The sequence below is a fragment of the Stenella coeruleoalba genome (genome assembly GCF_951394435.1).
Source record: "Stenella coeruleoalba genome assembly, chromosome: 1".
Lineage (NCBI taxonomy): Eukaryota > Metazoa > Chordata > Mammalia > Artiodactyla > Delphinidae > Stenella > Stenella coeruleoalba.
In genome coordinates this window covers 34,625,976-34,651,499 of record NC_137169.1, presented here as the reverse complement: position 1 = coordinate 34,651,499, position 25,524 = coordinate 34,625,976, and the positions used below count along the sequence as shown (strand labels likewise).

The 25,524-nt window shown below is 46.2% G+C and overlaps 2 protein-coding genes across 4 annotated transcripts; one reads left to right on the top strand and one right to left on the bottom strand.

Moving 5' to 3' along the window:
• The first annotated feature begins 415 nt into the window (after nucleotides 1-415).
• SVBP (small vasohibin binding protein) lies at nucleotides 416-7,277 on the top strand. Of its 3 annotated transcripts, none has more exons than XM_079932959.1 (3): nucleotides 416-467; nucleotides 1,112-1,286; nucleotides 6,383-6,852. In XM_079932959.1, the coding sequence occupies exons 2-3, from the start codon at nucleotides 1,173-1,175 to the stop codon at nucleotides 6,467-6,469; spliced, it is 201 nt and encodes a 66-aa protein (XP_079789085.1). In that variant the 5' UTR covers nucleotides 416-467; nucleotides 1,112-1,172; the 3' UTR covers nucleotides 6,470-6,852. The 3 variants fall into 3 exon arrangements, with proteins under 3 accessions (XP_079789085.1, XP_079789086.1, XP_079789084.1); XM_079932960.1 differs by lacking the exon at nucleotides 416-467 and adding an exon at nucleotides 495-771 and having other exon boundaries at nucleotides 6,383-7,277; XM_079932958.1 differs by lacking the exon at nucleotides 416-467 and adding an exon at nucleotides 496-840 and having other exon boundaries at nucleotides 6,383-6,850.
• A 3,728-nt stretch (nucleotides 7,278-11,005) lies between these two features.
• Nucleotides 11,006-25,523, bottom strand: TMEM269 (transmembrane protein 269). The gene is made up of 6 exons (XM_079913218.1): nucleotides 25,025-25,523; nucleotides 20,238-20,376; nucleotides 16,461-16,558; nucleotides 15,623-15,766; nucleotides 14,783-14,983; nucleotides 11,006-12,254 (listed from the first exon to the last, which is right to left on the bottom strand). Exons 2-6 carry the CDS (start codon nucleotides 20,327-20,329, stop codon nucleotides 12,118-12,120), a joined length of 672 nt encoding a protein of 223 aa, XP_079769344.1. The 5' UTR covers nucleotides 20,330-20,376; nucleotides 25,025-25,523; the 3' UTR covers nucleotides 11,006-12,117.
• Between the last annotated feature and the right edge of the window lies 1 nt (nucleotide 25,524).

Genomic DNA, 25,524 nt, shown 5'->3' with positions numbered 1-25,524 from the left:
TTGATGACTAATAAGAACCTGCTGTATAAAAAAAAGTGATCAAATGTATTCTATTGGAAAGAAGCAAAAATAGACCATGTTTACTGCCTAAATTACATAATAATAATTTTTAAAAATGCAGCAATCATCATCCCTACTTTCCGAATTGAAAACTGAGGCTCAGAGGGTTATAATTCTAGTCCCAGGTTTCAGATCTCACCTTTCAAAGCCTAGCGTCTGTCCCAGAAAGTATTCCCGGGAAAAGCTTTTGTTACTGGTACCCACCCGACCCTGCCCCAGCTCCAGCTCCAGCTCCAGCTCCAGCTCCAGCTCCAGCTCCAGCACCAGCACCGATGCGGCGCGTCCAGACACGTTCTCCGCGCACGCGCGGCCCTTCCTGTGGGCGGGGCCTCGACGCTCCTGCCCGCCCTCCACCTCCCAGCCCCGCCCAGTCCGAGGCGCGGCAGGCTCGTACTGCAGGCTGGGAGGTAGGGGAAGGCGGGGGTTCCCCCTTGGGCCCTTGTCCGAGTCCCGAGACCCGGGAGGGAAGGCCCCGACTCCCGAGCGCCGCCCGCCTCCAGCCGCCGTTTTGGACCGGGAGTGGGCGGCGGCGGGAGGGGAGCTCTCCTGGGGCCGGGCTTGGGCCCGGGCGGGGCGGTGGCGGAGGGCGGGCCCCTCGGGCCGAGCGGGCCGTAACCCTCTGGGAGGGCAGAGGTGGGAAAGCCCTGGTCCGGAGGCTGGAGGCCGCGCGAGTCTTGGGCTCCCCGCCCACCCGCTTCGAGACTTCGGCCGGTCGGTCCCTCTGGGTCGCGGTGTCCTCGTAATTATGGCAGTCCCACGCTGGATGCAGCGCGCTACAGTGTAGGAAACCGTTCACAGGGCTCTTCGCATTTGGTGCTCACACGGCAGCTCGTGGGAGGGGGCCAGGGGATGGACTGTTGTCCCATTGTGCAGACGGGGAAAACTAAAGCTCAGAGTGGGGAGGAGATTTGCCTAGAGACACCCAGCGAGGTGGTGGCAGTGGGACTCCCCCCTTTTCCCCGGGCCCGTCTGCCTCCCCTGCCAAAGGAAGGGGCTGAGGTAGGGCATTAGTGAATGGAAGTTCGTTCGTTCATTCTTTTTTTGTTTTTAGATCCGCCTTCTTCTGTACCATCCAGGTCGGAGCTGACTAAGAAGTATACAGAAGCCAAGTCATGGATCCACCTGCACGTAAAGAAAAAACCAAAGTTAAAGAGGCTGTCAGCAGAGTTGAGAAGGCCAAGCAGAAATCAGCCCAGCAGGAGCTGAAGCAAAGACAGAGAGCAGAGGTGAGAGTAAGGAGGGCCTGTATGCCTGTAGTCTGCTGGAGATGATGCCGGTATAGAGAGATAGAGCTGTGACGGGGAGCCCTACCTGCCTCCAGCCAATCCAGCCAAAACAGGTGTTATCCCAGGTTTCCAGAGGAGATCACTGAGATTCCGGAGTCACATGCCAAGTGTCAGAACCCCGACCGGTACCAGATAGCCTCCAGATGACTCCTGGCGCAGAGCTTTTGTGGTAGGACCTGAGGGAAGGAAGAAAGGAAAAAGAGAAGGGACGGGCTTCCCTGGTGGCGCAGTGGTTGAGAGTCCGCCTGCCGATGCAGGGGACACGGGTTCGTGCCCCGGTCCTGGAAGATCCCACATGCCGCGGAGCGGCTGGGCCCGTGAGCCATGGCCGCTGGGCCTGCGTGTCCGGAGCCTGTGCTCCACGGCGGGAGAGGCCACAACAGTGAGAGGCCCGCGTACCAGAAAAAAAAAAAAAAAAAAAAAAAGAGAAGGGACATGTAAGGGAGGGGTCCTGTAAGGGAGTGAGAGAGAGCAAGTGTCACACACCCTAGTACAGATGTCCTGGATTTGGCCTGGAGAGTTGCTCCTCCTAATTGTGAAGTAGAGGCCCAAGCTCTACACCCAACACTATGTTCCTTTGTTCAGTCTGCACTTAAAAATCAACCTGAGTGTTTACATGAATATTTTATTTTAGCATTTAATATCAGGAAAAAGCTTCCCGCAGTCTTCCCTCTTTCTATTTCTTTTGCTTGTTTCTTTTCTTTTTTTTTTAGAAATTTAAAAATACAGAAAAGCAGAATATTATAACAAACACCTGGGTACTCAGTACCCCAGATTGATAGTGTTTAACATTTTGTCATATTTGCCTGGAGTCTTTTTTAAATAAGATAAGTAAAAATTACATAAAAATTTGAAGTCCCCTTTCTCCATTTCCTTTTCCCCTCCCTGTGGGCAACCACTATTTTTTTTATACTTTTACACTCAAATATTAGTAGATATTTTTGAACAATATAAAATGTTCTTTTGTGTTTTAAAATCTTATATTAAACTAATTCCACGTGTTTTATTTTGTTTATGTTTTTTAGAACTATTCATGTTAATGTAAGTAAGAATCTAGTTTATTCCTCATCACTGCTAATAGTAGTCTAGTTTATGAATCCACTTTAGTATATTTACCCCGTCTTCTGGTAACGGATGTTTAAATAATTTATAGGGTTTTTTTTTGCTGTTACAACCAATGGTGTAGTGAAAAACTTTTAGATGTCTCCTTGGGCACCTGTGCTGGAATTCCTGAAGGGCATATATAACTAGAAGTAGAATTATTGGGTACATTTTCAAATTTACTAGACGTTGCCAAATTGTTTTCAGAGAGATGTACAAGTTTGCACCTGCATTAGCAGTGTGAGAGAGTTCTCATTCTTCACTTCTTTTCCAATGCTTAATAGTGTCAGACTTTAAATTTTTGTTAATCTGATCCATTCACTCACAATATTGAACTGCTACTACATGCCAGGCACTGTTGTAGGAACAGAGGAGTCCCTGCCTTTGTGGAGCGTGCATTCAGCGGGGGAGGCCGACATAAACATAATAAGTAAACTTAATAGTGTGTTTGAAATTAATCCATAAACTGAAATCTGCCTTTGGATTAAGGCAGACTGTCTGAGAGCTGTGGACCTGGGTTCTAACAGATTGTGCCCCTCTTTCCTTCACCTCCCCATCTTCACCTGGACACAGGCCCCCAGACGGTTTTACTGCTCAGCACTTTGGTGAAAGTTGGAGGGCCGCTGTAAGAAACAGCCCTAGGAAACTGTCCTTTGTGCACACTGCAGCGATAATGTTGTTGAGGACATTGTTCATGTGTTTACTGACACCCTGCCGGTGAGGTTCCACAGGTTACACTTACTTGTCTGACTTCAAACCCCAACTCCTCCATAAATTCCAGTTCTTCCCAGGTCACCTTGGACAAGATACTTAACCTCTCTGAACCTCAGTTCTTCAGTTCCTTTTTGGTAAAATGAGGATGATAACATCAATTACACAAGATTGTTGTAAGGAATAGAAATGTATGTAAAACACATAGGACAGTGCCTGGCCCAGAGAAAGCGCTCAGAAATGGCAGCGACTGGTTGTTGTCAGGAGTCACTGTGTTTTCATTGTGCGGACTTGAAGGTGAATTGTGCTGATTTGCCAAGATGTCATACCGGACTTGCACTGTCGTTGCAGCTGGCCCTTGTTGAGCTCCTCAGATGTGCCAGGCACATGCATCACCACATGTAATCCTCACACCAGGGTACATTATTGTTGCTCCCACTCTGACCTTTGTAAATCCTTCCTGGAATAAGGAAGGGGGATACCACATACATGAGCTTGTGAGGTAGAAAGTATTATCCTCACTTCAAGTGAAGTGTTGGGACCAGAATTCCTAGGTAGTAAGGGATAGAGGGGCAGGGCTGCCATCTAAACAGGTCTCTGGACTTTCTCCCCTGCTCCCTGCTTTGCCCCACAGTTGCCTTGCTGTTTTGTCTGTGTTGCCTGGAATGCAGTTTCCTAAGATAGGAATGTGACAAGAGCCCTTGTGGGGAGGCGGAGACACAGTTTCCCTTCAGTTCTGTATAGATGCCACATTCCAGAAAGTGAGATGAGAAGGAGAGATGAGAGGGGTGAATGGGAACAGAGGCCCATTTGGCAGCTGAAGCAGCATTTGGCACTGTTGGTGATCCTGTCCTTGAAAATCTCGTTCCTTGGCTTGGACCCTTGACCCATTTTGAGTCTCTTCTTTCTCTGCTTAATGAATTACTTAATATATTCTTAATACATAATACTTATAATACTTAATATATTAAATATATTCATACTTAATATATTCTTAATTATATAATACATATAAATAATATATATAAAATGTGTTTGTGCACTTAAAGAAGATGAATAAAACAAACACCCAACTACAGAAATAGAACATGACCAGTAACTTAGAAGCCCTTCAGGCCTCACTCTGGTCATGTCCCCAGCCTTCCCACTAGCAGTACCCTCGGTCCTTAATTTCATGCTAATCACTCCCTTGCTGTTCTGTATTAATTTACTATTTCTGTGCGTACCCCTAAATAATATTTTATAGCATAACACTATACTGTCTAGTTTTGCATGTTTCCGAACTTTATATATGTTACCGTATTCCGTGACTGGTTCTCTTCACTCAGCATCTTTTTTTTTTTTTTTAACCATGTAGATTTATTTATTTGTTTGTTTGTTTTATGGTAAAACATACATAAAACTTGACCATTTTAACTATCAGTATTATGCTTTTTGAGAATCATTTGTGTTGTTGTTTGAGACATTTTCATCACTGTGTGGAATTCCGTTTTACTTAAAGATTATAGATTTTTTTTTTCTTTTAATGTATTTTTGGCTGCGTTGGGTCTTCGTTGCTGTGCGTGGGCTTTCTCTAGTTGTGGCGAGTGGGGGCTGCTCTTCATTGCTGTGCGCAGGCTTCTCACTGCAGTGGCTTCTCTTGTTGCGGAGCACAGGCTCTAGGTGCGTGGGCTTCAGTAGTTGTGGCACATGGGCTCAGTAGTTGTGGCTCGTGGGCTCTAGAGCACAGGCTCAGTAGTTGTGGTGCACTGGCTTAGTTGCTCCACGGAATGTGGGATCTTCCCTGACCAGGGCTCGAACCGATGTCCCCTGCATTGGCAGGTGGATTCTTAACCACTACGCCACCAGGGAAGTCCCAAGCTTATAGAATCTTATCAAAATTTTTTAAAATTGGGAAAAAAAAAGATTGTAGGATTATTCAAGCTTTCTATTTAGTCAGTTTTGATCATTTAAGTTTTCAAACTTATTGACACAGAGTTCATAAGTTTTGTTTTAATCTCCATTGTGTCAGTAATTATGGCTTCTTTTAAATTCTAATAATGTTTGTTTGTGCCTTCTCCCTTCTTATCTCGACCTGTCTTGTCAGAGGTTTGCAGGGTTTTCTTTAGTATTTTCTAAGAACCATCTTGCAGTTTTGGTGATCCTCTCTATTGTACATTCGGTTGCTTTTTCATTCATTTCTGCTCTTATTTTGTATTTTCTATTTGTCTCACTTCTCAGGTTTTTTTCCCTTCTTTTTGATTACTCAAGTTTTATCCCCTACACACAAACACGGTCCTTCTTTTTTTTCTTCTATACAAATGTGGAAACTTTATGTTGTTTCTCTTCCCTTGGTGGATTAATTGATTACTGCAAGGTGAGCAATAAGGTAGACACCCTGCCTTTCACCTTAGAATGTCTCTCACAGTTTTCTTTCCACCCCACTGCCTGCCCTGGGTCATGTTCCTACTATCTCCTCCTGGACTATTGTAATAGGTGTCTCCTAATGCCTATAATCTCTCCTCCCCAACTCCATCTCTCACATGGTCTCCAGTTTTCTTTCTCAAAGCACAGATATAATCAATTTGCTTCCCTGCACACTACTCTCTCCAGAGTCAGCCCGATAAAGTCCAGATTCCTTGGCATGGCATTTAAGGCCCTAACATACTTTTCTTGCTTTCTCCAGCTCCCCAAACCCCATTCCATGATATCTTTTTTTTTTTTTGCGGTACGCGGGCCTCTCACTGTTGTGGCCTCTCCCGTTGTGGAGCACAGGCTCCGGACGCACAGGCTCAGTGGCCATGGCTCATGGGCCCAGCCGCTCCACGGCACGTGGGATCTTCCTGGACCGGGGCACGAACCTGTGTCCCCTGCATCGGCAGGCGGACTCTCAACCACTGCGCCACCAGGGAAGCCCCATGATATCTTCCATATTAGCATACTTGAAGTTTCCAGAACTAATGCTGTACTTTTGCATTATATTTATTTAATCATAATATCCACTCCCCCATCACCTATGTCCTTTCTCCAGTCTCTACCTGTTCAAATCCTACCGATCCTTTAAAGGCCTGATCAGTCACCTGCCTCACTGCTTCTTATCTGATTCCCCAGTGGAGTTACTGTCTACCTCTCCTGCCCCTGCGTTACCAATGCAGTTCTGGCATTTTCAAATGACACAGCCTCTTGTGTCTGAAGATACACTAAGCATTTGCCTCCATTGCTAACATGTCTTTTCTCCCGTTCAGATCTATGCCCTCAACAGAGTCATGACAGAACTGGAGCAGCAGCAGTTTGATGAGTTCTGTAAACAGATGCAGCCTCCTGGAGAGTGAGCCACCCCTGCGTTCACACTCGATGGGACCCTGGAGGCTTTGTTTGTGTTTTGTTTGTGTGTTACCAGTCTTAAGCTGAGATGGCCCATTTGGAGCCTTACACAACTGGACAAGAAGACATTTGTGTTATTCCTGAAACGATAAATCGGAACTTCCTATATCTAACTTACTTCACTAGTTCCTCCGATCTGAATTGGCCCATTGCTTGCTGAAGAGACTTGTTCTGTTCTTCCAAGACAATAGATTTTTTTTTTTTAACTTTTTCTATTTTTTGAAGAAAAATCAGTGTTTCTTGTGAAACTGTAAATCTCCAAAACTACAAATAAAATACTAATAGGGTGTTTGTTTGCTCATACTTTAGGGTTGGGGCGCCTAGCCATAGATGGTGGAGTCCAAAAGAACGTACTAGGCAGGCAAAGTTGAGGTGAGCAGAGGGGACCCTTTCTCCTTCGGGAGGAGAGCGGAGAGGAGAGGAGAGAGAGAACATGGCTGCTTCCAGATTTCATTCTTCCTGGGCCTAAAGCTCTGCAGACCCTAAGGTTTTAGCCACACGGGTATAAATATGTGGCCTCTGCTCCCAGGTGAGCCACAACTCAGGTTAGAGGCTTGAAGCTAGGATTCCTGTCACCCTATGAATGTGGACAGCTAGTGGCAGGCTTGTACCAGCAGGGGGAGGGGAGTGAGGCGCTTTTGGTTTTCCATTTTCGTTTTTGGTTTTTCATTTTCATCTTTCACCTTGTCAGGCCTAGAAGCAGAACACATATGGAAATGAGTCAGATCGCTCAGCGAGGGCACAAGAGCCAACACTGCCACCTCCATTACTCTCCACACTGGAAATGCCTGTATTTTCCCTAGTGGTGCTGGGAATATCTCCAGCAATTCCCATCTCCTTTGTCTCCCTGCTGCTCTGAAGTCACTGAGAATTCTGTTCCCATTGTTGTGTTTGTTTTAGGAATAAACTGCGGAGTTAAGGAGCTTGCTGTCCCTGTGGAGAATGTGTTTTGAGAGCCTAAGTTATAGTCAAGGATTACCTCTACATAGATTATCCCCATAAGTAGTAATTAGGTTCTATAGGATCCTACTGAATTTGGGTTGAATGCAGATTTTTCAGTTTCGTGTTTTGGAGAAATGGGGGTTTGGAGTAAGCTGTCATAAACCTAAGGAAATGATGTATTAGTATGCTAGAAAGAGCAGTTTTTGGAGTCAGATGACTTGGGGTCAAGAGCCATCTTTACTGCATTGGATAAGTTATTGACCTCTCCAAGCCTCACTCTTCTCCCATCTGTGTAACGGAATAATATTTTCTTCTTCTCAAGATCATTCGTTGAGAAATAAGTAAGATAATGTATTTAATAACTACTCAGTAAATATTACTTTCCTTCCCAACTACCTTACTTCATGGGATATGTTTCAAATTTCAAATAACCAATTAATATATGAGCATTGGTTGGAAAGATTCTGATCCTTAGTTGGGAACTGCTTGTATTAACATATCGCAGCCCTGGATATAGTTCATCCTAGAGAAGTTTTCTAGTATTGCAAACTGTAGGTGGTTGTAAAATCAGTTGAATAAATTGTGACCAGCTTTTCTTTTTAATGAAATAATAGAACAGATTGTAAAATAGCACATGTGGTAAGGATATTGTTTCATGAAGCTTTTGTTTCAGTTTTTCACCATCGAGTATAATGTTAGCTGTGGGTTTGTCATATATGCACTTTAATACGTCAAGGTACATTCCTTCCATACCCACTTTATTGAGAGTTTTTATCATAAATGGGTGTTGAATCTTGTCAAATGCTTTTTCTGCATCTATTGAGATGGTCATATGGTTTTCATACTTCGTTTTGTTAATGTGGTGTAGCACATTGATGGCTTTGTGCATGTTGGACCGCCCTGCCATCCCTGGGATAAATCCCACTTGATCATGGTGTATGATCCTTAATGTATTGTTGTATTTGGTTTGCCAATATTTTGTTGAGGATTTTTGCATCTGTGTTCAGTAGTGATACTGGTCTCTAATTTTCTTTTTGTGTGTTTTCTTTGTCTGGTTTTGGTATTAGGGTGATGTGGGCCTTGTAAAATAGTTAGGAAGCGCTCCTTCCTTTTCAACTATTTTTTGGAATAGTTTGAGAAGGATAGGTATTAATTCTTTGAATGTTTTGTAGAATTCACCTGTGAAGCCATCTGGCCCTGGAATTTTGTTTTGGGGGAGGTTTTTGATTACTGTTTCAATCTCTGCACCAGTGATCGATCTATTCAGATTTTGTTTCTTCATGATTCACTCTTGGAAGACTATATGATTCTAAGAATTCATCCATTCTTTCTAGGTTGTCCAATTTGTTGATGTATAGCTTGATCATGATATTCTCTTCTGATCCTTTGTACTTCTGTGGTATCTGTTGTTATTTCTCCTCTTTCATTTCTGAGTTTATTTATCATTACCTTCTCTCTTTTTTTCTTAGTGAGTCTAGCTAATGGTTTGTCAGTTTTGTTTATCTTTCAGAGAACCAGCTCTTAGTTTCATTGATCTTTTCTATTGTCTTTTCAGTCTCTTTCATTTATTTCTGCTCTGATCTTTAATATTTCCTTTCTTCAGCAGACTTTGGGCTTCATTTGTTCTTCTTTTTCTAGTTTCTTCAGGTGTAAGGTTAGAGTGTTTGATATTTTTCTTGTTTCTTGAGGTAGGCCTGTATTACTATAAACTTCCCTCTTAGTACCACTTTTGGTGCATCTCATAGGTGTTTTTTTTTTTTTTTTTTTTTTTGCTGTACGCGGGCGTCTCACTGTTGTGGCCTCTCCCATTGCGGAGCACAGGCTCCGGACGCACAGGCTCAGCAGCCATGGCTCACGGGCCCAGCCGCTCTGTGGCATGTGGGATCTTCCCGGACCGGGGCACGAACCCGTGTCCCCTGCATCGGCAGGCGGACTCTCAACCACTGCGCCACCAGGGGAGCCCCCATCTCATAGGTTTTGGCATGTCAAAATTTCACTTTCATTTGTCTTCAGATAATTTTTATTTTTCCTTTGATTTCTTTGTTGACCCAATAGTTGTTCAGTAGCATGTTGTTCAGTCTCCACATATTTGTGATTTTTTTTCCCACCTTTCTTCTTGTAGTTGATTTCTGGTTTCATACCATTGTTATCAGAAAAGATGCTTGAGAAGTATGTTTTCTAAGTCTTGGCCTTCCCACTTGTTCCTAAGATCTGTTATATGTTAGAATATTTTATTTTATTTATTTAGTTAATTTTATAACAAGTTCTATTTTAGTTCTATTTTTTATTTTGATTCCTGACTAAGGACGTAAAGACATTGAATGGTTAGCATTAGCATCCTGAGACCCCAGAGCCAGAGTAGAAGTGTAGCCTTACTTTCATATAGGTAGAAGGAAGCACACGTCCCTCTGTTAAGTCAAGAGGCTCTTAGCTGACCTATAACTATCCTCATATTGCTAACCTAAACATTTTTTTGAGGCAATGTAGTATGATTATTATTGTTATAAACAAAGTACAAATTATACAATCAAGTGTGTATTTTCCCGTTCAAAGCAGTCCTCTTGGAAGTCTACATATTTATTTTAGCTCTGCTGCTATGGCTCAAAATGGACATGGAAATCCTCTTTCAGAATTGCATCTTTTTCCTCTGAATGTAGTTCAAGTTTTAGATATAGCCAAAAATCATTTGAGGCCAAATCTGATAGCTAATGTGGTTTTGGTTTAAGAAGAGGACATCACGGGCTTCCCTGGTGGCGCAGTGGTTGAGAGTCTGCCTGCCGATGCAGGGGACACGGGTTCATGCCCCCATCCGGGAAGATCCCACATGCCGCAGAGCGGCTGGGCCCGTGAGCCATGGCCGCTGAGCCTGCGTGTCCGGAGCCGTGCTCCACAACGGGAGAGGCCACAACAGTGAGAGGCCCGCGTACCGCAAAAAAAAAAAAAAAAAAAAAAGAGGACATCATTGGCTAATATTGAATATTAGGTTTTTGGACTAAATTTGGTTGGTTCAGAGTAAAATAAGTATTTTTTGAGTACCTACTATGTCCAGGCACCGTGCTAGGTGCTGGCCTCTAAGAGCTTATGTGAAGACATTTCTCGACCTGGAGTTCCTAAAATATTTTGATGAAGGATAGCATCAGTGAAATGAGGGTTCAGCATTGAAGGACATCACACTAAAATGTCTGAGCCCATGTATATTTGTAAGAGTCTTACTACATTATAGTAACTTGTATATAACTCACTAGAATGCACAACCAAATCAATTCATCAACAAAGTAAATGTTTTTGAGTGTGGGGCACTGTGGCAGGCAGCAGAAATATGAAAATGTAAACTCAAGGAGCTTAAAGTCTAGTGGGAAACAGACATATTCATCTAACCATGAAAAAAAGACAAATGGTGTAACAGAGATACAAACAGAAAGCTGTGGAGAAGAGGAGGGTGCTGTCTGTTCCTTTAGAGTCAAATAGCAATGTGGACTTCATTGGACGTTTATTTTTCATTTAATTTTAGATTTAATGCATATTTGCCATACACTTTGTTCTGCAAACTTCAAGAAGTTAGATCCGGGCTTCCCTGGTGGCGCAGTGGTTGAGAGTCCGCCTGCCAACGCAGGGGACACGGGTTCGTGCCCCGGTCCGGGAAGATCCCACATGCCACACAGCGGCTGGGCCTGTGAGCCATGGCCGCTGAGTCTGCGCATCCGGAGCCTGTGCTCCGCAACGGGAGAGGCCACAACAGTGAGAGGCCCGCATAGCGCCAAAAAAAAAAAAAAAAAAAAAGAAAAGCAAAAGAAGTCAGACCCGAGGTAAAGGTGCTCTGGTGCCCTAGTTGAGGAAGGGGCGGAACTAAGCCAATAATCTGGTTCACCATCTGGAGATGGAAAGTCCAGAGGCAGTGCCGGGGGCATGGCTTTCAGTGGGCCTGAGTTCTTTGTGAGGTGCCGCTTTAGGGCTGCATACAATTTTATTTCTATTCAATTTGGATTTTAGAATATGAAGTGCCCTTTGAATATCTAGAGTTTAGTATTTTAGAGCTTAGGAAAAGAACACATACTGAGATCCTGGAGACCAGACGATGGCCTCAGGATGCCAATGTGTCTAATCTCTAAACAAAGCAAAAGGCAGAAGCTTTGATTGTGGAAATATGGAATTTTAAGTTACAAAATCCTACACACAAATTGGGCAATGTGATTGGCTGCTATCAGCTCCGCGCTACAGAGCCAGAGTCTGTAAATTTAAGAAACGCGTTAGTAAGCCCCACCTCACCACTGGAGTAATTACATTCAGGCAGGACCAAGGTGGAGGCTAGACCAACTCTGAAAGGTTTCACTCATTTCCAAGGGACTAACCTGAGTGCACAAGTTCACCCAGCTGGTAACAGGGATGGAACTCAAGCCCAGCCCAAATTTATCTTGGAAAAAATTCTGTTCTGTATGACATAAACAACTCGTCCCCAAGAGATTCAGAACCCTGAATAAAGAGGAAGAAGTATATAGGCCGCTGGCCCTACTGTGGGTTGCTGTGGTTCAAGGCAACATGTATCTAGCACATACACAACATAGGGACAAGGAAACATTTAGTAAGGGTAAGGCGAGGCTTGGCCCAACATGCTGGCAGAAACCCCACAGAGGCCAGCGGGAGTGCGTAAGGCTGTTTAGTGTCTTCGGTGCTGCTGCTTAAGATGTGCTGCCTTGTGCCACAGAGCATCTGGAAAGAAGATGTAGGAGAGTGACCACATCAGGCAGTAAAAAGCAGTTAGTGACAATGGAGACAAAAACACCATGATGACACCTGGAAGAGAAAAGGCAAACACTCAATTTTTATGAAGCTGTCTTATGTGTCTTTTCCACCCTGTACTTCCCATTCCCATCTTTCCAGCCTTCAGTTTTTTGGTTTTTTTTTGCTGTACGCAGCCCTCTCACTGTTGTGGCCTCTCCCGTTGCGGAGCACAGGCTCCGGACTCGCAGGCTCAGCCGCCACGGCTCCCGGGCCCAGCCGCTCCGCGGCATGTGGGATCTTCCCGGACCAGGGCACGAACTCGTGTCCCCTGCACCGGCAGGCAGACTCTCAACCACTGCACCACCAGGGAAGCCTTGGCCTTCAGTTTTTACTCACAGAGCCTAAGACACTAAAACCAATGACACGTGATCCCTGCCTTTGCAGAGTTTGTCCCTGTGTAACTAGACAATTACAATCTAATGCAATCTCAGGCTCCACTTTGTCAAATTCAGATCAGAAGTCAGTCTTAGCCAAGAATAAATCTGAGTTGCCCAGATCTCTTGTTAGAAAAAAAAAACAAAGAAAAAAAAATATTCCTAATTGTTTCAAGTTTAACATGAGATAAGGGTCAATAAAATATTTTATGCATGCAGAAAAGAATTAACATAGCAGGCCTGAGACTGCTATCCTTAGAAAGGCCTGCTTGCAAGGTGGGCCTGGAAACTTGAATAGTGAACAGTTCCCTACGCTGACACTTATAATATTCTGACTGCCTAGGACAGTTGGTTATTACCCCCCAGAATACAGATTTGTTGGTTGTCCTGCCTCCTCTGGAATGGAAATGCATGAGTGATCCTGTAATGGATACCGCTGTGATGTAGTAGAATGAACATGGGATTTGAAGTCCCAAGACATGGATTTAGAAAAGTCCATACTCTGCCACTTATTAGCTGTGTGACCTTGGGCAAGTCACCTAACTTTTAAAAGCCTGTTTATTACCTTAAGAGAGGAATAATAATGCCTCTCACCCTCTGTCATAATGAGATCGACTGGGTAATGTGTGAAGGAAATTTATGGAAGTACTACAAACGTGAGATATTATTCTTCCCCTTTAACTTTGTTGCAGAAGTCTGGAGAACAAGTAACAATGTGAGATTTAATAGCAGAAGCTAGCCCCACACAGGGCCAGTTTAGATGACAGGTGAGTTTAGCTTTGCATGCTTCAAAGTTGACCAAACCAACTTTGTCCCTGTGTTACCATATCAAACTCAATTACAAATGTCAACCAAAATCCCTACCAACCTGACTGTGGTAATACTTTGATGGAGATGCAATTCACATGAATTAACTATGTCACTTTGACATTTATGCCAAATCTCTTCATCTCCACTGCAACCATCACCTCTCATCTGCCAAAAAGCTGGTTTTCCTACTTCTATTCTTAGTCTCCTACAATCTATTCTCTTCATTACAGTCCAAGTGATCGTTTAAAACTGTGGCTCAGAAATCCCTTCAAAGGCTTGTCATTTGCCTACAGGATCCAATCCCCAATCCTGCCCAGTCTGCTCACGTCGCCGGCCTCAGTCTGTCACAAGCCCTCTCTCAGCAAGTCCAGCCACACTGGTGCACTAATGCATCCGGCTGTTCTTGCCTCAGAGCATTCAAAAATTGTTTCCTTTTCTGAACCATCCTTCCCACCACTGGGCCAATCATCTTGCAGTTTTCATGTATTTTAAATTTTTTTCCAGTTTTATTGAGATATCATTGACATATAGCATTGTTATTAGTCCAAAGTGTAACAACAACGGTTTGATACTCGTATATATTGCAACATGATAACCATAATAAATTTACTTAATATCCGTCACCTCACATAGTTACACATTATTTCCCTGTGATGAGAACTTTTAAGATCTACTCTCTTAGCAACTTTCAAAAAGCCAATACAGTACTGTTAACTGTAGCCACCATGCTGTACATTACATGCCCAGAACTTGTCTTGTAACTGGAGTTTTTACCTTTTGACCACTTTAACCCAGATTTCGTTTAAATGTCACTTCCTTAAGGATCCTTTCCCATCCTTAAGGCATTCCAGTCTAAATTAGGTCACCCTCTGATGCCCTCTGAGAGCACCCTATAGTTTCACAGCACATCAAAACTATATATTTTTAGTTATTTCTGCCATGATTTGTTTGGTGTCTGTCTCCCCTATCGGACTGTAAATCCTGAGGCAGGAAGTATTTGTCTGGTTTACCGATTTGATTCCTAGCACCTCACATATGGTCAGTGTTCCCTAAATTTCTATTGAACTTAGTGACATCCAACAAATATTTATTGAGCATCTACTATGTGATTGGCACAATCCTAGGTACTAGGACTTATAGCACAAATAAAAAAGAATCTTCTATGGGGGGGTGGGCAGGTTTAGTGTGTATAGACAACAAACAAGTAAATACACATCAGGTGATGATAAATTCTATGGAGAAAAGTAAAGCAGGGTGAAACAGAGGGGGAATGTGGGGACGAGGTACAGGGTAGCAATGAGCAGCAGTGACAATAAATGATCACTAGTGACATTTAAGAGCAGTATTTTCACTCACCTCCCAGATAGACCATTTTTTTCCAGTTCTCAGACTCCAGGATTTCGTCATGTGGGTAGTAGCTCTCGTCCATCATGAATAGAATCATGAATGTGGCCATGCAAGAGAGAATGAATGTGTTGCCTTTGGTCAGGAGGGAGGTGGAGGCCAAAACACAGGAAGCATAGGGGCAGGGTAGACCCTTGTATGTGAAGGGAACGCCTGCAGGGAAAGAAAAGATGGGGTTTGCTTCACTGCTCTAAAGCACCCACCAGAGGAAGCCCTTCTCTCTTTGGGTCTTCCCTGCCCCACATTCCAAATCCCCTAATCCCAGGGCAGTGGCCAGCCAGAAAGCACTTAGTTATTTAGAGATGATGTGTGGGTTTTGCACTAGATCCTCAAGGTAGAGCAGGCAGCTAGGACCAGGCCTATGCCTTGGCCCCTAGGAAGCCTCTGTAGAGGGGTCCTTTGAGATCTTTCTGTCTGCATCTGCAATCCCTTGCGTTGTGAACTTAGGCAAGGTAATTACCCTCACCAGAGTTCAGTTTCTCCATCTGTTATGGGAAACTGGAGTATGACCTCTAGTTCTAGAGTCTGTGAATTCATATGCTCCATCCAAAGGTCACACTACAAGAAAAAGGCACAGCTGGTTCAAGAACCAAGGGTTCCCGCCCCCTAGAACAGGTCTCTGCCAATGCAGCCTTCAGTCTCCATTGGGCCCAGAGCAGGGGAGAAGGAAGGAAGGGGGTCTCCGTAAAATGAAGGAAAGGAGTCAATTACTGCACCTCACGCTTCCGGCATCCAACAGCTTCTCCCCTCCATGGTTCCCTACCCTCAGCCATAAGGCTGGCTTCCACTCACCAGCTGAATAGAAACAGAGGCGGACTGAAATAGCCAACACATAGATGATGGCCAGGAAGCCATTCAGAGGCCCATCCATGCCTAGAAGCAGGGCTGAGGCCAGGCCAAAGGTGGTGAAGACAGCAAAGTCATTCAGCTTGGCTCCTGTTCCAGAAGGCCAAGGTTAGAAGAACTTACACTCATATGTCTTATACTTTAGTCCCTTCTAGTGGGGGAGCTGGAGTGAGGACAAGCGGGATCCTGTTTGTCAGGTCCCTGAGGGGCCAGAGGGCAACAGCTGCTCCCCAGGGGGGCCTGTTGATCAAAGACTAGGATCTCCTTCTGGCTCTGCCTCAAACTGACCACATGGCCTTAGACAAGTCTTTCCCTGTCGAGGTCTTAGTTTTCCCATCCTTTAACACGCAAGGGTTGGACCACAATTGGGAACGTATCGATAAGCTGTGGAACCCTTTTTTTTCAAGCAAAATCTTGCATGGAAATATTTTGTCATATTTTAAACCAGCAGTTCTGCTTGGGGTAATTTTTCATTTCCCCACTCCCCCGTGACCACAACCACCACTCCCACTCCCAGATCCGCCCTGAAGAGAGAGAGGGGGCAGATAAGCCCACTGAAGGCCAGGACAAAGACAGCCAGCGATCAATAAGCGAACCAGCAGAGGAGCTAGATCTAGACTGTGGGGCTCACAAACTCCTGTTCAAGGGCTGCTTCTGCTACACTCAGAGGGATGTGAACAGGAGTGGTGACTCAAGGAAGCCTGCTGTATTTCAGAGGATGGAGAAGCTGACCTGAATGGGTGCTCCTGGGGTCAGGGATTATGAGTCTGAGGCCTGGACTCACCTGATGTGGAGCAGATGTTGAGGTGTCTCGTCATTGCCCCGATAGCCATGTCTAATAGAAAGCTGACCAGAAGCATCCAGGAGGCACAGGGGGACTTCCTAAAATGCAGGCCAGCAGGCCCCAAAGGGCGGCTCTTTCATAGTCTCCACTGGACTCCACCCCCCTCCCGCTATATGCTTCCTACGCTAGCATACATACACACACCCCTACGTGTTCCCCACACTCACATCCTTTCTGATATGTGCTGCTTTACACACACACACACACACACACACACACACACACACACCCTCACACATATCTACATCCCTTCCATACTCATTCTCAACCCACAGTCTTAAAGGGGTGCCCTCAACCCCCTCGCCAATCACCAAGGTCCCTTTCAGTTCTAAATTCCAGGCACATTCAGTGGCAAGGGGGGTCCTAGGCCTTAGTCCAGCCTCTACAACCATCTCAGATAAACCACTCCTCCTTCCTAGGTCTCTGTTCCTCCATCTATAAAATGAAGGGTTTGTACCAAATGATTTATTTAATAAGTATAGGCCTATTTAGATTATCTGTTTCTCCTAGGGTGAGTTTTGGTAGCTTGTATCTTCTAAGGAGTTGGTCTGTTTCATCTAGGCTATGAAGTTTGTGGACATAGAGCTATTCACGATATTCCTTTCCTATGCTTTTAATGTCCGTGTAATGATTCCTCCACTTTCATTTCCGACACTGGTAATTTGTGTCTTGTCTTTTTTTTTTGGTTAGCCTGGCTAGAGGTTTATTGATTTTATTGATCTTTTCAAAGAACCAGGTTTTGGTTTCATTGATTTTTTTTAATGGATTTCTTGTTTTCGATTTCATTGATTTCTGCTCTAATTTTTATTATTTCTTTCCTTCTGCTTACTGTGGATTTAATTTGCTCTTCTGTTTCTAGTTTCCTAAGGTGGAAGCTTACATAATTGATTTTAGATCTTCCTTCTTTTCCATTTTTTCTAAGACTTTATTTTTTTAGGGAAGTTTTAGGTTTACAACAAAATTGAGAGGAATACAGAGATTCCCATATACCCCTTAGCCCCACATATGCATAGCCTCTCCCATTATCAACATCACTCACCAGAATGGTGCATTCTGGCCTTGGTACATACCAAGGATGAACCTACACTGACACACTGTAGTCACTCAAAGTCCATAGTTTACCTTAGGGCTCACTCTTGGTGTTATACGTTCTATGGTTTTGGATAAAAGTATAATGATATATATATATCCATCATTATAATATCATATAGAGCATTTTCATTGCCCTAACAATCCTCTGTGCTCTACCTATTTATGTCTTCCTAAACCCCTCTGGAAACTACTGATCTTTTTATTGTCTCCATATTTTTGGACACATATTATCTTTTCCAGAATGTCATATAGTTGGAGTCATATAACATGTAGCCTTTTGGGATTGGCTTCTTTCACTTAATAATATGCATTTAATGTTCCTCCATGTCTTCTTAGGGCTTGATAGCTCATTTCTTTTTAACACTGAATGATATTCCATTGTCTGGATGTACCACAATTTATCCATTCATCTACTGAAGGACATCTTTGTTGCTTCCAAGATTTGGCTATTATGAATAAAACATCATAAACATCCAAGTACAGGTTTTGAACGTAGTTTTCAATTCATTTGGATAAATACCAAGGAGTGTGATTGCTGGATTATATGGTAAGAGTATGTTTAGTTTTGTAGGAAACCACCAAACTGTCTTCCAAAGTAGCTGTACCATTTTGCATTCCCTCCAGCAATGAATGAGGGTTCTTGTTGCTCCACATCCTCAGCAACATTTGTTGCTATCAGTGTTCTGGATTCTGGTCCTTCTAATAGGTGTATGGTGGTATCTCATTGCCATTTAATTTGCATTTCCCTGATGATATATGATGTGGAGTATCTCTTCATATGTTTAAATGCCATCTGGATATCTTCTTTGGTGAGATGTCTGTTAAGGTCTTTGGCCCTTTTTTAATTGGGTTGTTTTCTTATTGATGAGCGTAAAGCTTTGTATATTTTGGACTGTAGTTCTTTATTGGATGTATTTTTGCAAATATTTTCTCCCAGTGTGTGGCTTGTCTTCTAGTTCTCTTGATGTGGTCTTTTACAGAGCAGATTTCTTTTCTAATATATGCATTCAATGCTATAAATTTCCCTCTAAGTACTGCATTTACTGCATCTCACAAATTATGATAAGTTGTATTTTCACGTTCTTTTAGTTCAAAATATTTTTTTAAAATTTCTCTTGAGACTCCTTTTTTATCTATGTATTATTTAGAAGTGAGTTGTTTAACCTCCATTTATTTCGGAATTTTCTAGTTATTTTTCTGTTATTAATTTCTAGTTTAACTCCATATGGCCTCAGAGCATACTTTGTATGATTTCTATTTTTTTTAATTTGTTAAGGTATGTCTTACAGACCAGAATGTGGTCTATCTTGGTGATCGTGAGAAGAATGTGTATTCTGCTACTGTTGGATGAAGTATGCTATAAATATCAATTAGATCCAGTGGATTGATGGTGCTGTTCAATTCAACTATATCCTTACTGATTTTCTGCCTGCTGGATCTATCAATTACTGATAAAGGGGTATAGAAATATCCAACTATGATAATACAGTCATCAGTTTCTGCTTGTAGTTATATCAGTTTTTGTCTCATGTATTTTGATGCTCTGAATGACTTCTAAGATACCTTTCAGACCCTACATTCAAGGATTCTATGTTTCTTTCCAGCACATGCTCCCAGACTCCTGAAATCAGCTACCACAATCTCAGACCAAACTGCCCTAGGAGGCCATACGCAAGTTGACACCCTGACTGCAATGCTTGGGTGGCCCAGCAGAAGCAAACAGAGAGCCTGACCCCAGACCTCAGCTGTCCCCAAACAACCTTAGTATTTCCTTTGTTTAGACCCATACCTATGTGTCTAAAGGGAATTGGGCCCACTATTATGGCATAAAAACTACACTCCTAGAAGATTAGGTTGAACTAAGAAGACAGCGATTTTCTGCTGCAGGTATGCCCCACTTTATGAGACCCCAAAAACCCAGACTTAGAGAATCATATAATTTTCAAACTGGAAGGGAACTTAAACATAATCAGGTAAAATCCTCTTATTTTATGGTTGAGAAACAGATCCAGAGAAGTCACTTGGTCATGGTTATAAAGAATCAAACAGATTAGGAGTATGTTATTTGCATTATAAAGGACTTATCTTTAAAGAGCTGATTTCCCAAAGCCATTGAAATATGATTCAATTTATAGAAACATAATTTGCCTACAGCTTTTTTGGGGGGGCCATATACATGTCTCAGAGTTTCCAGAACAGTGCTAATTTCAAATATTCTGCCGGATCATATGCTCTAATTTAACAATCAAAAAAATTTAATGGTCGCCTGCCTACCCAAGGATTGTGCAAAGGCTACCAGAATAGAAATCTCAAAATCTCTTGATTTTCTCATAAAACCATTCTAGATTGACATAGCTGGAAGGAACTATAGAGATCATAGTGTGAGCTGCTTGTTTTAAAGATGGAGAAACTGAGGCTCAGGATATGACCTAGCTAAGGTCACATATCAGGCTGGTGGTAGAACTGAGGCCAGGATCTTGACCCCTTGACTCCCAACCTACTGCACTCTCTCCTGCCCCCAGTTGATCTGTACGCCTCAGAGCTTGGCTCTCTAGACTCCTCACTCCTTCCCTCATGCCATTGGCTCCAGCTCTTGGCTAAGAGCTTGCTGGGCCCCAGACCTACTTGCAGAAACTGCAGAAGATGGATAAGAGCCCCAGGATCATGTTGGCCACGGACAAGGCACTGGCAACATCCTTCCAGGAAAATTCATTCATCTGGGCGTGGCTCTGCTCTTTGGTCAGGAAGAAACTGGTGTGCTGACCTGGGGCCCAGGGGAGAGGGACAAGGGGTTGTCAAGGTCAAAGAGTCCCAAAAGAGGTTCCCAGGGACCCAGTAGCTCCTGTTCCCCTAGACCTCATCCCAGAGCTGCGCCCTCCCAACATGGTTTCATATTGGTAGATGGAGGAGACCCACGAGGTAAGACAAAGGTGCTGAAGATGAGCGCCTGGGGAAGTTCAATAGCAAAGTGAGTGAACCAGCACGACCATAGCTTCCACCCCTCTATGACTACACCCCTTGCCCTACAGCACAGACCTCCCTCTAGCCCATATGCTGACCCTCCTGGCACTCCCATGGCCCAGGGTCCAAGGGGTATGCGCCCTTCCCCCATCTGAGAGAGGAGCCCTTGTCATGAGACCTTTATCATAAATGAGCCCTCCTTTTTTTTTTTAATTATAAAGCTACTTTTAATACTTTGGAGTGAGCCCCACAGGAACAAAAACACTGGGAAGGGGTAACCCCCTCACCCCCAGGAGTGGCCCAGGGGGAGAGAGGCCACCTGAAGGGAAGGAAGCACAAAGGGCCCGCTGCAGACTCAGGCTCCTTTGTCCTGGAGGCCACGCTCACTCCCTCAGAAAGACAGGGCTGTGGCTGAGGTGCCCCAAGTGTTAACAGGGGAAGAGATGAGCAACAGAAAATGAATATGGACAGCGCTAAATAATTCACATGGCACTCCCACCACGTTCTCTCTTCTGATCCTGACAACCTTAGGAGATGGTGCTATAATTCTCCCCGTTTCATGAATGAGGGAACTGAGGTCCTGAGAAATGGAGGTATTTGCTCAAAGTCACACATTAGGTGAGGAGAATCAATCCCTCCTGTTTTATTTATTTATTTATTTATTTTCGGTACGCGGGCCTCTCACTGTTGTGGCCTCTCCTGTTGTGGAGCACAAGCTCCGGACGCGCAGGCTCAGCGGCCATGACTCACGGGCCCAGCTGCTCCGCGGCATGTGGGATCTTCCTGGACTGGGGCACGAACCCGCGTCCCATGCATCGGCAGGAGGGCTCTCAACCACTGCGCCAGCAGGGAAGCCCAATCCCTCCTGTTTGATTCTAAATCTGGTGCTTCTTAAAGGGGGCATAATCTCAGCAGCAGGAGGTTTGTGGGGTAGGAGGTTTGTGCGGGCAATGAGGGAGCTCGGATGGCCAGTCTGGCTGGGCAGCTACGGCCTCCCCGTGCAGAGTAGGCCCTGCCCAGGCCTCCTCCCTTCCCTCAGCCTCTCTCAGCAGCAGGGAATCAGCTGGCCCTGGCCATTTTCACAGTCTCTCTGTGTCCGTTTTCGCTCTAAGACCAAACATGTGCACTCCTTACACATACACTGTCTGTGAAACTTTCTTTTGGAGAAAGAGCCCCAGCGTTCTCTGAAACAGGGAGGCCCCACTGGTTGTAAACACACTACCCACAAATAGCAATCCTGCACGTGAGTAAAATGTACAAGTTCCAAGGTGTTTTCTCATTTAATCCCCACTCATTTTCGAGGTGAGGAAGCTGAGACTCTGCCTCCATACAGCCCCTCTGTACAGCCCCAGGCCCTTCTGGTCTGGGCAAGAGCTAAGACAAATCATGGTCCTTTCCCATAAATACTGCCACCAGTATGTCAGAGGCTGAGAGGGGGCCGGACTTGGAATTTGGGGCTGGGAGTTTATCAGGCAGCACGGTGGAGCTAACTGCTCCCATAGGCCAGCTTCATTCACCAAGGGTATCAGTAGCTACAATGCCAAAGCCACTGGGACTCCTGAGACCTTGTCATGCCAGGTCCCCTCAAAACCTAAGACAGGGAAGCAATGCTAGTCCGAGAAATCTGGGATGGGAGGGGGGCAAAGGATTGGATGCCTGCTCCCTCCCTATCAACCCTTCCCTCCTGGTCTGTCTTGAGTCTCAGGGCTGACCCGAGCAAGACCAAGCACCTCTGTTCCAGCCTAGTCTGCACCTGGAAGAGCAGCATCCCAGCATCTCAGAGGCAGTCAGCAGATACCTGGGGTGTGTCCACCAAGTACGAGACACACCTCATCTATACTACTACATGGTTTGGTTTTTTGGTTTTTTTTCTTTTGTGGTACGTGGGCCTCTCACTGTTGTGGCCTCTCCCGTTGCGGAGCACAGGCTCCGGACGCGCAGGCTCAGCGGCCATGGCTCACGGGCCCAGCCGCTCCGCGGCATGTGGGATCTTCCCGGACCGGGGCACGAACCCGCATCCCCTGCATCCGCAGGCGGACTCTCAACCACTGAGCCATCAGTGAAGTCCCTGGTTTTTTTTTTAATTAATGTGCAATTAATTGTCTACTATAGTATCTCTTTCATTCACAAAGCACTTTCACCTCTGTGGTTTCCAATGGCCCTGTGAGGTCTGCCAGGTAAGGCAAAGAAGACTCAGAGAGGGGAAGAACCTTGTTCAAGGTCACACTGGGAGTGGCAGAACAAGACTTCCAACTTCACCGTAAGTGTTCTTTCCTGTGTACTCTGCTGTCTACCAACCAACAGGACTGATCGTAGTATTCGTTGTAAGCTCAGACTGAGCAAGGTGCTGGGGAAAGCCCTTGGTCCCTGCCTGGACCATTGAATTTACAGTCTGTTCAGGAAAACAAGACTCATGCATGCCTGTGGAGACTTACAGACAGTTCATGGTGGTAACTCATCTTAACAATGGGGAAACTGAGGTTTCAGAACAGTTAAGCAACTTGTTCCAGCAAATGGTGGAGCTGGGATTGGAACTGGGCCTCCTCTTTCCCAATTAAAAGCCGTTTGCAGCACAGGCCCCAGGTATGGAAGGATGTGGAGCTGAGAGTAAGAGCTGTTGAAATTTAGAGAAAAAAGGAAAAATCCATTCATTCAGCACTTGGTCTTGGGACAGAGAAGATTAAGACCTGGTCTCATCTCTCAAAAAGCTCAGTCTGGCAGAGGCATTCAACCCTGCACAAAAGAGGAGGTGACAAGGCTGCTGAGGGAGCACAGAAGAGGGGCCCCACCTGTCAGGGGGCTCAGAGGAGGCGTCTCAGAGGAGGGGGTCAGAGCTGAGGCCTTGCCCAGCAGTGGCCTGCAAGACTAGCTCACGTCACTCCCCGGCTCCTCGGAAGCCATCAGTGGCTCCCCAACACCCTCAGGATGGAGTCCAGCTCCTTCATGTGGTATGCAAGCCCTTCATGACGAAGCCTGCTCGACTCTCAGCCTCCTCTCTCCATCGCCCCATGACCCCTTCTCTGCCCCGCTCTGGTCTTGGGTTGGGTGGTGGGCCTCTTTGGGAAGCCTGACACCCCCTCAAGTCTTGAGCTGCTCCTCCTCTGCACTGCCACATCTGCTTGTGCTCGCCGCGTGACACTTGGCACTCTGTATTGGCACCGCCTATGTGGTCTTCCTTCTGTACTACAGGGGAAGGAACTTGAGTGCCGACCGAGGTCCCCTGTGCCCGGCATGAGGCCTGACAACAGAAGTTGTTCAATGATTGTTAAATTAATAGAGCACTCTGGTGCTTGCCCGCGATCCTCTCCCTGCACGGAATCACTCAAAGCCTGTCTAGTCTGTCCTGTGAGAAGCCTTCTCAAGTGAGCAATCCAGCCCCTCAGCACACCCAGCATCTACCCAACGTTTATGAGCTTTATTTGCCGATGCCTGCTGTGCGCCAGGCCTGTGTGTTCTGGGCACCCTCAGGAGGCTGGGAGTCTGGTAGGGGAGGCAGATGTGTGTAGGGACGGTGACGGCAGTGTGGCAACTCTGGTTGGACAAGGGGATGTCCGGTTGCTGAGGGTGTCCAGGGAAGACTAAGTCTGGGGTGGGGGCAGGGGAAGGCTTGGCCAATGTGATATTTACGGAGGGTCTCCGGGCATAAACAAAGGCGGGTGCTTCCTGGCAAAGGAAATTGCAAGGGCGCAAGCCCAATGAGGAGGCTGGGTCTCAGGGAGACAGGGCTGCCGGGAGGCAAAGCCGGCAGGGAGGCCACAGTTGTGATAGCTGCTGTGAACTTGCCTTGCCGCTGTGGGCGGGCAGTGATGTTTATTTGGTAAGGGGGTGTCTTGATCAGATGTGGGTTGGGGGTGGAGGGTGGTCTCGAGGGGAGAGGCTGAAGAAAAGGAAACCAGCCATGAGACTGGTGAGTGAGGAGAACGAGGTGAGCGAGCAGAAATGTCCGACGCTGGGGCTGCTAGCGGAAGAAGAGAGGAGAGTTGCGTGGGACCCGGCGATTTCTCAGGAGAGGCAAGGCGTGGCGAAGTCGGTGCCTTGCCTGGAAACCCGCGCAGCGTTGGAGCGAGAAGGCCCCAGGCGGCGCTCCCCCGCGGGCGGTGAGCCACGCGCACAGCCCCTCGAGTTAGAAACGCCCCGCCCCCCACTGGCCGCCCCCAATCCATCCCGCCACCCTAGAGGCCAACAGCCCGACAGGGAGCCGGCCTCCTCCCGACGCCGGTCTGTCCGAGCTGGAGACACCGGCGCTCCCCTCCTCGCCCCTCCCCTGCCGGCTGTGCCGCGTCGGTCCTGGACAACAGCGATGGCGACGACGCCCAGGCGAAAAGATGGAAGAGACGGAGCCAGACGGAGCCGGGGCTGGGCGCCCGCGCTTCGGAACAGCTCCTTCCCCCCAGGGCCGTGGTCGCCGACAGCACCCTGGGGGAGGCGCGTGCGACGCTGCGGCTGCTTACCTGGGGACCAGACATTCTTAGATGGGGTGGGGGCCCGCACTCCTTCCCCGCTTCCTGGGCGGTGGAGAGGGGCCAGCCCAGGAGAGGGAGAGCCGCGCCGTCCCAAGCCTCTCACCACCCACCCTCGGCTGTTAGCTCACAATCCCCGAGGGGCAGGGGAGGGGCCACGGGGCTTTAGTTGGCAGGAAGAGGGGCCTCAGTTTGCCGGGGAGCCCTAGGTCTTGCAGCGGCGCGGCAGGGGGAATGGAGGGATCTGAGAGGAGGGGACTAGTCTAACATGGGGAGCGTGGGCAGGCTTGGCAGGAGAAGAGACCAGAGTGCCCGGCGTGTGGGAGGGAGGTGGGCTGCAAGGGAGTTGCGGGGAGATGAGGCTGTAAAGGGATGCTGGGGTCCAGACTGTGAAGGGCCCCTAGAATGTAAGCCCCCTCCGTGTGGGCAGGGCTTTCGCTGTGCTCGGTGCACTGCTGTATCTTCGTGCCCATAAGAACGCTTAGGCATAA

What these genes read in the sequence shown, in the direction of transcription:
- SVBP (XM_079932960.1), top strand. Translation starts at nt 1,173, where the DNA reads ATGGATCCACCTGCACGTAAAGAAAAAACCAAAGTTAAAGAGGCTGTC. An exon ending in AGCAAAGACAGAGAGCAGAG is followed by an intron (nt 1,287 to 6,382) that starts GTGAGAGTAAGG and finishes TCTCCCGTTCAG; the next exon opens with ATCTATGCCCTCAACAGAGT.
- TMEM269 (XM_079913218.1), bottom strand. Translation starts at nt 20,329, where the DNA reads ATGAATGAATTTTCCTGGAAGGATGTTGCCAGTGCCTTGTCCGTGGCC. An exon ending in CCTCTGTTTCTATTCAGCTG is followed by an intron (nt 14,984 to 15,622) that starts GTGAGTGGAAGC and finishes CTTTCCCTGCAG; the next exon opens with GCGTTCCCTTCACATACAAG. An exon ending in AAAAATGGTCTATCTGGGAG is followed by an intron (nt 12,255 to 14,782) that starts GTGAGTGAAAAT and finishes TTTCTCTTCCAG; the next exon opens with GTGTCATCATGGTGTTTTTG.